Source organism: Dendrobates tinctorius, unplaced genomic scaffold (genome assembly GCF_039654945.1).
Source record: "Dendrobates tinctorius isolate UK_male_01 unplaced genomic scaffold, ASM3965494v1 ptg000128l, whole genome shotgun sequence".
Lineage (NCBI taxonomy): Eukaryota > Metazoa > Chordata > Amphibia > Anura > Dendrobatidae > Dendrobates > Dendrobates tinctorius.
In genome coordinates this window covers 17,607,158-17,621,598 of record NW_027361796.1, presented here as the reverse complement: position 1 = coordinate 17,621,598, position 14,441 = coordinate 17,607,158, and the positions used below count along the sequence as shown (strand labels likewise).

Below are 14,441 nucleotides of genomic sequence, written 5' to 3'. Positions count from 1 at the left end.
TGACATGGTTAGTACGCGCCGCGCCCCCTGCAGTCTGAACGTCACTGACAGATGACGTGCCAGACAGCAGCAAGCAGCGATGGTCCGGGGGACAGGTGAATACCGGCACCCAGGGACGGAGAGGCGAGTATGTCATTTTTTTATCTTTAAATGCAGGAGCACATGGGGGCATAATCTATAGAGCAAATGGGGGCAGCACATGGGGCATAATCTATGGAGCATCTTATGGGGGCAGCATATAGGGGCATAATCTATGGGGCATCTTATGGGGGCATAATCTATGGGGCATCTTATGGGGGCATAATCTATGGGGCATCTTATGGGGGCAGCATATGGGGGCATAATCTATGGGGAATCTTATGGGGGCAGCATATGGGGGCAGCATATGGGGCCCTAATCTATGGAGCATCTTATGGGGCAGCATATAGGGGAATAATCTATGGAGCATCTTATGGGGGTAGCAAATGGGGGCATAAACTATGGAGTATCTTATGGGGGCAGCATACAGGGGCATAATCTATGGAGCATCTTATGGGGGCAGCATATGGGGGAATAATCTATGGATCATCTAATGGGGGCAGCATATGAGGGCATAATCTATGGAACATCTTATGCGGCCATAACCTTTATGCAGCATTATATGGGGCATGTTATTCTATGGAGCATCTTATGGGGCCATTATTAACCTTTGTGCAGCATTATATGGGGTGTATTTTGTATGGAGCATCTTATGGGGCCCATCATGAACTGTATGGAACATTATGTGGGGCTCCTGATTCAATATGGATATTCAAAAACATTTAATCTACTGATGTCTCAGTTAATTTTACTTTTATTGGCATCTTTTTTTATTTTTTAAATTTACCAGTAGCTGCTGCATTTTCCACCCTAGGCTTATACTCGAGTCAATAAGTTTTCCCAGTTTTTTGTGGCAAAATTAGGGGGGTCGGCGTATACTCGGGTCGGCTTATACTCGCGTATATACGGTAATTATCAATGTAAATCAAAATGAATATCCCATGGAGGTCTGGATTTGGAATGATACTCAAAATCAGTGCCTCATTACAAGGAAAAGATGCTCAGTATTGTGTGTGGCCTCCACGTGCCTGTATGACCTCCCTACTGTACAACGCCTGCGCATGCTCCTGATGAGGTGGCGGATGGTCTCCTGAGGGATCTCCTTCCAGACCTGGACTAAAGCATCTGCCAACTCCTGGACAGTCTGTGGTGCAATGTGACGTTGGTGGATGGAGCGAGACATGATGTCCCAGATGTGCTCAATCGGATTCAGGTCTGGGGAATGGGCGGATCAGTCCATAGCTTCAATGCATCTTGCAGGAACTGCTGACACACTCCAGCCACATGAGTTCTGGCATTGTCCTGCATTAGGAGGAACACAGGGCCAACTGCACCAGCATATGGTCTCACAAGGGGTCTGAGGATCTCATCTCGGTACCTAATGGCAGTCAGGCTACCTCTGGCGAGCACATGGAGAGTTGTGCAGCCCTCCAAAGAAATGCCACCACACACCATTACTGACCCACTGCCAAACCGTTCATGCTGAAGGATGCTGCAGGCAGCAGATCGCTCTCCATGGCGTCTCCAGACTCTGTCACATGTGCTCAGTGTGAACCTGCTTTCATCTGTGAAGAGCACAGGGCGCCAGTGGTGAATTTGCCAATCCTTATGTTCTGTGGCAAATGCCAAGCATCCTGCACGGTGATGGGCTGTGAGCACAACCCCCATCTGTGTACGTCGGGCCCTCAGACCATCCTCATGGAGTCGGTTTCTAACCGTTTGTGCAGACACATGCACATTTGTGGCCTGCTGGAGGTCATTTTGCAGGGCTCTGGCAGTGTTCCTCATGTTGCTCCTTGCACACAGGCTGAGGTAGAGGTCCTGCTGCTGGGTTGTTTCCCTCCTACGCCCCCTCAACGTCGCATGGTGTACTGGCCTGTCTCCTGATAGCGCCTCCAGCCTCTGGACACTACGCTGACAGACACCGCAAACCTTCTTGCCACAGCTGACATTGATGTGCCATCCTGGATGAGCTGATCTACCTGAGCCACTTGTGTGGGTTATAGAGTCCGTCTTGTGCTACCACAAGTGTGAAAGCACAACTAACATTCAAAAGTGACCAAAACATCAGCCAGAAAGCATTGGTACTGAGATGTGGTCTGTGGTCCCCACCTGCAGAACCACTCCTTTATTGAGGGTGTCTTGATAATTGCCAATAATTTCCATCTGCTGTCTATTCCATTTGCACAACAGCATGTGAAATTGATTGTCAATCAGTGTTGCTTCCTAAGTGGACAGTTTGATTTCACAGAAGTTTGATTTACTTGGAGTTATAGTCTGTTTAAGTGTTCCCTTTATTTTTTTGAGCACTGTATATGTATATATACACACACACAAATATGCACATACATATACACACACACACATTATTGGATATCTATCTCAAGTTTTAAGGATGTATCTACAATGTGCAGAGATCTCAAATGCTAATGAACTGTTACCACAGCGAATCTGTATTAGACGTACTCTCAATGTAATAAAAAGTTTATTTTAAACAGTGAAATTTACTTATCCAACAAGAAGTTTAATTCCATAATATTTAAATACTACATTTTAAAGCAAGTAACTTTGTCATCTATCTTATCAGAGAAATCCGATTCTTTTTGTTCTTGGACTGATCTTTCACTCTCAATTCACTGGTAAAATCTGTGTTCATTAAATACAGATTTTCTCAATACTGAGATAGGAGATGGCTGTTGGTGCCTTGAACATTCTAGGGAGTGGAGAAAAAGAACTAGACGCACACACATGCATTCTGAAGAAAGTTCTCCTGAAACAGTTACAGTTTCCCAAAGAACTTTATGAGCACCAACTGTCATCTCCTCTCTCAGTAATGGGAATAACTGCATTCACTGAAGACATATTTTATTGAAGAATTGAGAATTTTGAGAATGAGCAGTCCAGAAGGCAAGATAAGCAAATTTATCTGATAAGATATACAGTCATGGCCCAAAATGCTGTCACCCTTTAAATTCTTGCGCACCGTTGACAAAGGAATATTAAGATCTCTGGAGATGGCCTTCGAACCTTGAGATTGACATTTTTCAATAATTTTGGTTTTCAAGCCCTCAGACAGTTCTCTTCTCTTTCTGTTCTCCATGCATAGTGTGGCACACACAGACACAAAATGCAAAGATTGCGTCAATGTCTCCCCTTTTTATTTGGTTTCAGGTGTGCTTTTCACATTGCCCACACCTGTTACTTGCCACATGTGAGTGTGAACAAGCATCACACGCTTGAAACAAAGTAGTTTACCCACATTTTTGGAAATGTGCCAACAATTTTGTCTGGCCCATTTTTGGGGTTTTGCGTGAAATTATGTGCAATTTGTCTTTCTTTCTGTTTTTTTTTGTGTGTTGTTCCAATAAACACAAAGGAAATAAACATGTGTATAGCAAAATGTGTAATTGCAATAATTTTATGGGAGAAATACTTACATTTTTTTTAAAAAATTTCAAGAGTGCCAACAATTTTGGCCATGACTATTAAAAAGTTTATTATTTTAATTAGTACTAATGTGTACTATTGATTTTTGAAATTAAAGCAGTTCCTCTTCAAAATTGTTGCAATCCATTATGACCACAATTTATAATTATGGTAAACAGCAGATGGTGTTTACTATGGGGGGAAAAAAAAGAATCTACAGTGAAAAATATCTCCATTATTTTGTCATACAAATCATCTGCCTGAAGCAAAAGAAAACTGAAGTCTCATTAAAGAGTTTTACAATATAAACAGTTAAAATACACATTTTCTTTTTTGTGTAAATCCATCTTTTATCACGGCACAAATCATTAAGTGTCCATGTGCCATTCGTTTAATTTGCTTTCAAATGACTAACTTTGGAATGACCATATAAACTTGTGTCTACAGGCAACTGGAAGGGATTTTCTCTGCTCCTGTCAACAGGCAATCTCTGCTTCCATCCCCAGGGGCTTTTTTCTGCACCTGGCGAGGGTATTGCATGTAGGGTTTTTTTTTTATTTTACTTCTTTCTGGTAGTTTTGTGCATTACGTACATCTATAGATTATCCATCAAAGAACTTAAGTGAACCAAGTGCCACGCTGAAGATTTACATTTTAAGCTTAAATTCACATGAAACACCTGTAGATATTAGAAAATAACTGTAAGCTAGAACTTGTGGAAACAGTAATTTGATATCCTTTGTTTGATACCTTGTCTGATGTTTTTTACTGCTTCAGGGATCTAATGATCAAATAAAATGTGAAAATAAAATATCAAGAAGGTAAATAATGTTTAAAAACTTATACCATAGTCTTCACTTTCCTTTTATGTTAATCAGTTTTTATGGTACCAGAGTAAATCTTAAAAAGGTTGTTCTGTCAGGACAAGGCCTGTTCATATGTCCGATATGGAGAAAGAAGCATCATGCAATTCCATTAATGATCAGTCAAAGGAATCTTCTTCAGGAAAAATCAGCAATTTGATGGCTGTCTTGAAAGTCGGACATGGGGTCAATCAGCTGTCATATTAAAGATGTTATTCCTTCAAAGAGTAACTGTCATTTTAATTTAGATTTCATAAATCAATATTGCACCTGAAAATAAGAAACCTTGTAACTTATATTAATCAGAAAAATCTGCTTCTTTCTCCTCGTGGATTAATCTTTCACTCTCAAAGTTCTCAATTCATGGGTAAAATCAGTCTTTAGTGACTACAGATTTCCTCACATAAGGGTTCACTCACACTTGAATATAGAAAAAAAAAACTAAATTGTATGCAAGTGTGAACGATCCTTTATGGAGATCATTGATGATAGTTTGTGCTCATAAAGCTCTGTGGAGAACTGTAACTGTGGTTTTAGGAGAACTTGCAGCATAATGTGAGTCCGCCTCTAGCTCCTCCTTCATAAAATTTTCAATGCACTAACTCCCATCTCCTATTTCACTAAATTGAAAATCTGTATTCAGTAACAACAATCTTCCCCGAATACGGAGATAGGAGGTGAAAGGTTGTGTTCATAAAGCACTTTGGAGAACTGCAGTTGTGGTTTCAGGAGAACTTGCCGCATAATGTCTGAGTCTACCTCTAGCTCCCCCCCTTGTCCTCCATAAAATTTTCAATGCACCAACTCCCATCTGGAAAAATCTTCTTCACTGAATACACATTTTACCCATGTACTGAGAGTGAAAGATCAGTTCAAGAGGAGAAAGCAGTAGATTTCTGTGATAAGATATATTAAAAATGTTTCTTATTTTTACGTGTAATATTGATTTATGAAATAAAAATTAAAATGGTGGTTAGTCTAAGATTTTTTCTGCATTTGATGAAAATGTGCAGTATTACAATATTAATTAGCTGGATCCAATTATTTACATGTACACAGTAAGAGGAGACATCACATGTTGGCAATATTATCACAGCAATGAAATTTGTTTTTAATAATCTGCATAAAAATGTTGCAGTTTTAATGCCTGTGTTATTTACCTGCTGTAGTACATGTCTTTCTCTTAGAGTCATTAATCTTCTGTGAAGCTCAACTAGTTCATCGAGGTACGCCTGCAAGAGAGTCACACTGATATTTAGATGAGGTCAAGGAGATACAGTCACCTTAAAATAGTAGGAATCTCTGCGGCATTAGGCTGGGGCTAAATGGCGACCTTGGTCACAACACCTGTTGGGTGGTCAGAGTTCGCTAGGTATTGCTGCTACAGCCCAGTGCAATACAAGTGAATGAAGTCACATTATGACCATGACACTACTGCTACCGCTAGAAGGAAGTCGCAAAAAGTCCAACTACATTCAATTTTTTTTTTCAATTGCTTGTCATGGTCGCAGTGCCGTCAGTCGCATTGCAAGGACACCTAGCAAACTTTGACTATATGAGTTGTGCTGTGGCCAAAGTCACTGTGTAGACCTAGCTTTACTGTAACTCATTCAATGTATCAAAATTTCAAATAACTCCTGAACAATTATGCTGGAAATGTAACTCCTCTTTGTTTGTCAGTCTTCATTATATTCTATAACACAGTGGAACCATTTTTTCCAATGTTAAAGAAACATTCCGGGCATAACTTATCTCCTTCATTTTCTCAGTAGTCCTTATGCGACACACATACATACATTTCACGGTCTCAAGTAGCATTCACACAGGCACTGGATTCTTGTATCTAAGAAATGTGACGTTTATTTCCACTGGTTGCACAGTGCGAAATTAAAAACCATAAAATCCTTAGCCTTGTCCATGCGCTAAACACAGACCCAGCAACTCATACACGGCAGAGCTAGTCCCAGCTTGGTCAAACAAAACAGCTACTGTTGTGATGTCTTCTCAGAAAGAGATTCTGGCTTGTCCCTCACTTTGGCTCCAATACAATCCACTCTGGTCAGCTTCCCCCAGTTGACTGCCTAAGGTGAACACCTAGCCTGGTTATATTATGCAGAGCCGGCCAGGTGCAAACAATTAGAACCTGTAGTGCTAGGATTTAAACCTAGCTTACTTGGCTTTGCTGCAAAAAATATGTAATAGATACATATAATAAAAAAAGGAAAAAAAAAAAAAAAAAGAAAAACCAGCACAAAAAAAAAAATCATAGAAAAGTGGACTTTAATGCCCAATTTTCTATGATTTTTTGTGAGGCTTTTCTTTTTTTATTCTATTATAAAGAACCACTGGACTGTTGGTTGGAAGAGATTTGCACATTAATGAGGTAATTGTGTACATATGTGTGTGTATATATATATATATATATATATATATATATATATGTGTATATACACACATATATATATACACACACATATACATACATACACACACTAGCTGAAGAGCTCGGAGTTGCCTGGGCATAGTAACCAACTGTGGTTAGTTATAACAAATTATAATGATTATATTGCACATAAAAACCGTGCAACTAATCCTATCCTGTGTGATACTGACTGCTGAGCCGTGTAGCTAATCCTATTCTGTGTGATACTGTGCTCCCCTGCAGTCTGTGTCAGAGGGTGGTCTGTGTTGGCACGGTAATAAATTGTGTTATTTCCAGCTTTACAGAAGGACAATAACACCATAGAAATGATAAGAAAAATAGGCCTCAGTTACCACAACTGTCTACAAAGAAAACTGTTGCTGATAGCAACCAATCACAGCTCATTTTTCATCTTTTAAACAGCTCTGGGACAGCGTGGCGAGTTTTGAGTGGCGACTTTTGTGTGGCAAGGTTGGTGTATGTGTGGTGAAATGTGTGCTGAGGGTGATATATGTGGTGAAGCACCTGGTAGTGTGTGGCGCATTTTGTGTGTGTGTTCATATCCCCGTGTGTGGTGAGTATCCCATGTCAGGGCCCCACCTTAGTAACTGTACGGTATATACTCTTTGGCGCCATCGCTCACATTCTTTAAGTCCCCCTTGTTCACATCTGGCAGCTGTCAATTTGCCTCCAACACTTTTCCTTTTTCCCCATTATGTAGATAGGGGCAAAATTGTTTGATGAATTGGAACACGCGGGGTTAAAATTTTGCTTCACAACATAGCCTATCACGCTCTCGGGGTCCAGACGTGTGACTGTGCCAAATTTTGCGGCTGTCGCTGCGACAGTGCGGATGCCAATCCCGGACATACATACATACATACATACACACACATTGTGCTTTATAAATTAGATAGCTGAAGAGCCCGGCGCTGCCCGGGCATAGTAACTAACTGTGGTTAGTTATAGCAAATTATAATTATCCTCCATCCCATAGTCCCGTGCCCATATACCTATCATACATATCCACGATCCCATAGGCCCGTGCCCATATACCCATCATACATATCCTCCATCCCATAGTTGAGTGCCCATATACCCACACATCCTCCATCCCATAGTTCCATGCCCATATACCCATCATACATATTCTCCATCCCATAGTCCCATGCCCATATACCTATCATACATATCCTCCATCCCATAGTCGAGTGCCCATATACCCATCACACATCCTTCATCTCATAGTCCCATGCCCATATACCCATCATACATATCCGCCATCCCATAGTCCCGTGCACATATACCCATCATACATATCCTCCATCCCATTGTCCAGTGCCCATATACCCATCACACATCCTCCATCCCATAGTCCCATGCCCATATACCCGTCATACATATCCTCCATCCCATAGTCCAGTGCCCATATACCCATCACACATCCTCCATCCCATGGTCAACCATTATGACATCATAATGAGCGGCGGGGCTTGCAAACTATGATGACATCACCGTCGCCATGGCAACCATTATGACATCATAATGAGGGGTGGGGCTTGACACACACACTTTTTCCCCATTATGTAGATAGGGGCAAAATACTTTGGTGAACTGGAATGCGCAGGGTTAAAATTTTGCCTCACAACATAGCCTAGGACACTCTCTGGGTCCAGACGTATGACTGTGCCAAATTTTGTGGCTGTAGCTGTGACAGTGCGGATGCCAATCCCAGACATACGCACACATACAGTTGTGGCCAAAAGCATTGACACCCCTGCGATTCTGTCAGATTATAGTCAGTTTCTTCCTGAAAATGATTGCAAACACAAATTCTTTGGTATTATTATCCTAATTTCATTTGTCTTAAATGAAAAAACACAAAAAGAACTGTCCTAAAGCCAAATTGGATATAATTCCACACCAAACATAAAAAAGAGGGTGGACAAAAGTATTGGCACTGTTCAAAAAATCATGTGATGCTTCTCTAATTTGTGTAATTAACAGCACCTGTAACTGACCTGTGGCACCTAACAGGTGTTGGCAATAACTAAATCACACTTGCAGCCAGTTGACATGGATTAAAGTTGACTCAACCTCTGTCCTGTGTCCTTGTGTGTACCACATTGAGCATGGAGAAAAGAAAGAAGACCAAAGAACTGTCTGAGGACTTGAGAAACCAAATTGCGAGGAAGCATGCGCAATCTCAAGGCTACAAGTCCATCTCCAAAGACCAGAATGTTCCTGTGTATACAGTGTGCAGTGTCATCAAGAAGTTTAAAGCCCATGGCACTGTGGCTAACCTCCCTAGATGTGGACGGAAAAGAAAAATTGACAAGAGATTTTAACGCAAGATTGTGCGGATGTTGGATAAAGAACCTCGACTAACATCCAAACAAGTTCAAGCTGCCCTGCAGTCCGAGGGTACAACAGTGTCAACCCGTACTATCCGTCGGCGTCTGAATGAAAAGGGACTGTATGGTAGGAGACCCAGGAAGACCCCACTTCTTACCCCGAGACATAAAAAAGCCAGGCTGGAGTTTGCCAAAACTTACCTGAAAAAGCCTAGAATGTTTTGGAAGACTGTTCGATGAGACAAAAGTAGAGCTTTTTGGGCAAAGGCATCAACATAGAGTTTACAGGAGGAAAAAAAAGAGGCATCCAAAGAAAAGAACACGGTCCCTACAGTCAAACATGGCGGAGATTCCCTGATGTTTTGGGGTTGCTTTGCTGCCTCTGGCACTGGACTGCTTGACCGTGTGCATGGCATTATGAAGTCTGAAGACTACCAACAAATTTTGCAGCATAATGTAGGGCCCAGTGTGAGAAAGCGGGATCTCCCTCAGAGGTCATGGGTCTTCCAGCAGGACAATGACCCAAAACACACTTCAAAAAGCACTAGAAAATGGTTTGAGAGAAAGCACTGTAGACTTTTAAGGTGGCAAGCAATGAGTCGAGACCTGAATCCCATAGAACACCTGTGGAGAGATCTAAAAATAGCAGTTTGGAGAAGGCACCCTTCAAATATCAGGGACCTGGAGCAGTTTGCCAAAGAAGAATGGTCTAAAATTCCAGCAGAGCATTGTAAGAAACTCATTGATGGTTACCGGAAGCGGTAGTTATTTTGGCTAAAGGTTGTGCAACCAAGTATTAGGCTGAGGGTGCCAATACTTTTGTCTGGCCCATTTTTGGAGTTTTGTGTGAAATGATCAATGTTTTGCTTTATGCTTCATTCTCTTTTGCTTTTTTTCATTTAAGACAAATTAAATGAAGATAATAATACCAAAGAATTTGTGTTTGCAATCATTTTCAGGAAGAAACGGAGTATTATCTGACAAAATTGCAGGGGTGTCAATACTTTTGGCCACAACTGTACATACATACACACACTTGAGCTTTATATCTTAGATTTCAGTGGCTGCCATGACATTCCATGGTTTTTTATACCTCTTTCTTCATGTGTTCTATACTTTTTCCTGTGTCATTTGATTATTACACATAACTTACGAACATCTATAGTTTGGATTACTTTTTCTGTGTGGATTGGATGGGTTGTTACTGACACCTGGTGAGAATTTCATGCCAAAAGCACCTTTAGAATTTTTTTACTTAGAAAATTGGTGACATGTTCATTACTTATTTCACCCACTGTATATATTTTTGTGTGTTCTCACGATGTGAATAAAACAAATATCACAGTTGATAGTGAAGATTGAACAGCTATAGTTCTAATGTAGGATACACAGTTCACCTTCACTGACTGTATACTGATTCTTATTAGCTCACTTAAGAGAATATAGGGCATGTCACACTAATAGATATCGCTAGCAATATCGCTATAACTAGTGACTTTATAGCGATATTGCTAGCGATATCGCTGTGTCTGATACTTACCTACGACCTGCTCCCCCGCTGGTTATCGCTGATTGTGCGAGAACGTCCAGGACTGTTTCTCGTTGTCAGCTTCCTGCGGCGCTTCCTGCTGTGACGACGAGCGACGCATGGAGCCGGGCGGGAGGACGCAGGACCGCCTGGTGTGACAGGTAAGTAGCGACCCCCGTCCCCAGCGATGTCGCTAGTGAGATCTGCCTGTGTGGCAGCTCACTAGCGACCACTTAGCGATGCACCAGCGATCCTGACCGCGTCATATCGCTGGTCAGGATCACTGGTACATCGCTAAGTGTGACAGTACCCTATAGAGGAAAGGCTAATTGGAGTGTTCCCAATGCAGACAGATATAAACTGTGTTCCAAATTATTATGCAAAAAGAGTTTAGGAGTGATAAGGTTAGAATTTTTTTGTTTCTCATTTAAACTCATTGATGGTGATGTGTGTCAGGGCTCTTTATATCACTGAAAGCAATTGCAGATACCTGTGCAAATTAGTTTGACAGGTGTGTTCAAATAAAGGCAAGACTACTTAAGAAGGCTGTTCCACATTATTAAGCAGCCTACATTTTTTGACAAAATGGGAAAGAAAAAGGATGTGTCGGCTGCTGAGAAGCAACAAATTGTGGAGTATTTAGGTCAAGGCATGACTACAATCAACATTGCCAAGACACTTCATCGTGATCATCGCACAATCAAGAAGTATGTAGCTGATTCCCAGCACACACATGTGCGTGCGGATAAGGAAAAATTGAGGACTCTTTCCAACAGGCAATTGCGTCAGGTTAAAAGAGCAGCAGCAAAAATGCCTTGTCATAGCAGCAGACAAGTTTTTGAAGCTGCTGGTGCCTCCAACATCCCCCAAACAACAAGATGCAGGGTCCTTCAGAGGTTTGCAGCTGTGCGTAAGCCATCCTGTCGACCACCTCTATCCACTGCACACAAGCAGAAACGGCTCCAGTGGGCCAAACGATACATGAAGACTGACTTCCAAACTATTTTGTTCACCGATGAGTGCCGTGCAACGCTCGATGGTCCAGATGCATGGAGTGGAGGATGGCTGGTTGATGGACACCCCATGAAAACACAGCTAAGGCGCCAACAAGGAGGAGGTGGAGTAATGTTTTTGGCTGGAATGATGGGGAGAGAGATTGTCGGCCCCTTTAGGATCCCTGAAGGGTTAAAGATGAACTCCATAATCTATGTGGAGTTTCTAAAACAGCACTTCCTGCCATGGTTCAAGAGGAAGAATCGTGCTTTCCGCAGCAAGATCATTTTCATGCATGATAATGCACAGTCTCATCCTGCAAATAACACATCTGCATCTCTGGCTGCTATGGGCATAAAAGAGGACAAACTTATGGTGTGGCCACCATCTTCCCCTGACCTCAACCCCATTGAGAACCTCTGGAGCATCATCAAAAGGAGTGTCTATGATGGCGGGAGGCAGTTCACATCTAAGCAACAGCTCTGGGAGGGTATTCTGTCCACATGCAAAACAATTGAAGCACAAACCATCCAAAAACTGACAAATTCAATGGACGAGAGCGTTCAGAAGCTTCTTTCCAACAAGGGGTCCTATGTGCAAATGTAACATCACCTAGAATAAAGTTTTGACTTGAAAACTGTTTGATTTCATTTTGTAATATGCTGATAATTAATTCATAAATAATCCATTAATCAATAAATTATGTATATATTTTTATAATGGCCCTCATATGTACGAATCACATTGCCCAATGTACAGTACCTCCAGTACAGTACAGTATCGGTCTCCCTCTTACCAAACTCTCCCCCCTCCAATCTGTCTTGAATGCTGCAGCCAGGATCATATTCCTCACCAATCGTTACACTGATGCCTCTACCTTGTGCCAGTCATTACACTGGCTACCCATCCACTCCAGAATTCAGTATAAACTTATTACCCTCACTCACAAAGCCCTCCATGGCTCAGCACCACCCTACATCTCCTCCCTTGTTTCAGTATACCACCCTACCCGCGCCCTCCGTTCTGCTGATGACCTGAGATTAGCATCCTCAATAGTCAGAACCTCCCACTCCCGTCTCCAAGACTTTACATGTGCCGCACCAATTCTTTGGAATGCATATTGTTATGCTGTAATGTCTATTGTCTGTACAAATCCCCTCTGAAATGTAAAGTGCTGCGGAATATGTCGGCGCTATAAAAATAAAATGTATTATTATTATTATTATTATTATAATGCTTATAATTTCACAATTGACCATTTTTTTGCTCAAAATAAAAATAAAAAGGTTGAAAACTCTGCTGTGCATAATAATTTGGAACATGCATTTTGAGTGTTTATTATTTTAAAAAATATACTGTTTTCATAGGCAGTTTGTTCAAAAACATTGCAATTATACTAGAATATTAGATGACTGGAAAATAACAATGACTGCAATTTATATAGGTAATTTAGAGAAAATATGAGGAAATATTTTTTGCATAATAATTTGGAACACAGTGTAATACAGGCTCTTGCTGCCCATTTGATGTTATGCTCATCACAGCATGGTAGCACAAGCATATACAAGACTGAAGCAGAGTGAAATCTGAAATTTAAGATCAAGTCTTAAGAGAAGAAAACAGAAGGATGAACTATAAGGAAGTAAGTAGACTGTTTATGGGAGAAGAGCAGGAAATCAGCTGGGAGCTGCAGGGATAGAAGAAAAAAGCTGGTGAGCTCTCTCTCTCTCCCCTCTGCTGGAGGTGCAACCTTTCGGGAGGATCAATCTTTCACATATTCTGGGATTGCTCACTGATTTGCCCATATTGGAAGCACAAGCAGGGATTGATAGGCCAGGTTTTGGATTTGACGTTGCCTCTGCACCCGCAGATTTTTCTCCTTTACATTTTCCCACCTTCCCTAGCAAAAAAAAACTACTAGGCTCCTCTTACACATCTTGACGGCTGTCAGATGTTTTGTGGCGTTCCATTGGAAGCAAACTTCTCCCCCATCCACCACATCATTTTATTTTAAGGGTCTGCCCATTCTTAATAACCAGCAAAGGTAAAGCAGAGAGGTGGAGACTGATATTAAAAGGCTGGGAAGGTCCATGAATATCGGCACCTTACCAGCATAATGAGACCAACTCACAGCTGTCTGCTTTCCCTTGGCTGGTTATTAAAATAGCTGGGACCCGACATTTATTTATTTTTTTATATTAACAAGTATAGTAAACTACACATGCGAAACATTGTTCCACTACTCCACTTGGACCTCCGCCTCCTGGCTTAAGATTTTTTTTTTTTTATTATATGTTATTTCAAATAATTTTTCTATCCACATTTATTTGAAGGGCATTAGTCCTGCTCTTACCACCCATTTTGCTTCCTTTTTCAGGCCCACTAGACTTTACTGCGACCATTTTACAGCAGCACAGTTTGGGTCCCTACTGACTTCTATTGGGTTTGGGGTCACGTTTGGGTGAAGTTCTGGTACCCGAACCGAACTCTGGACTCAAGTTCAGCCAATTCTGAACTTCCACAGGTCCGCTCATTCCTACGCTGGACCAGTGACCTTCAAATCTTTTTGCTCAACTCTAATATAGGACAACCGGCACTGAAAGTTGTACCTATACTAATGAAAGTTGAAAAAAATTATAGTTGGATTTTATCTGATCAGCATTACAGACCATCTGAGGTATAGAGTTGCTTTCATTCTACACCTATCAAACCTTCACGCACGTGTATTAGCTTGACCACAGCTTAATTTGTTTTGAAACTATTTTATTAACAATTTT

The 14,441-nt window shown here is 41.3% G+C and overlaps 1 protein-coding gene across 5 annotated transcripts in view; it reads right to left on the bottom strand.

The window, feature by feature from the left end:
- Nucleotides 1-14,441, bottom strand: part of MLLT3 (MLLT3 super elongation complex subunit) — a 389,891-nt gene that overhangs the window by 33,827 nt on the left and 341,623 nt on the right. For 4 of the 5 annotated variants that reach the window (XM_073542697.1, XM_073542699.1, XM_073542698.1 and 1 more), the window contains one exon: nucleotides 5,528-5,599. In XM_073542697.1, coding sequence (XP_073398798.1) covers nucleotides 5,528-5,599 — 72 coding nt within the window. Of the gene's footprint in view, nucleotides 1-2,544; nucleotides 4,563-5,527; nucleotides 5,600-14,441 lie in introns of those variants that run through there. The other variant, XM_073542701.1, reaches the window with a different exon arrangement.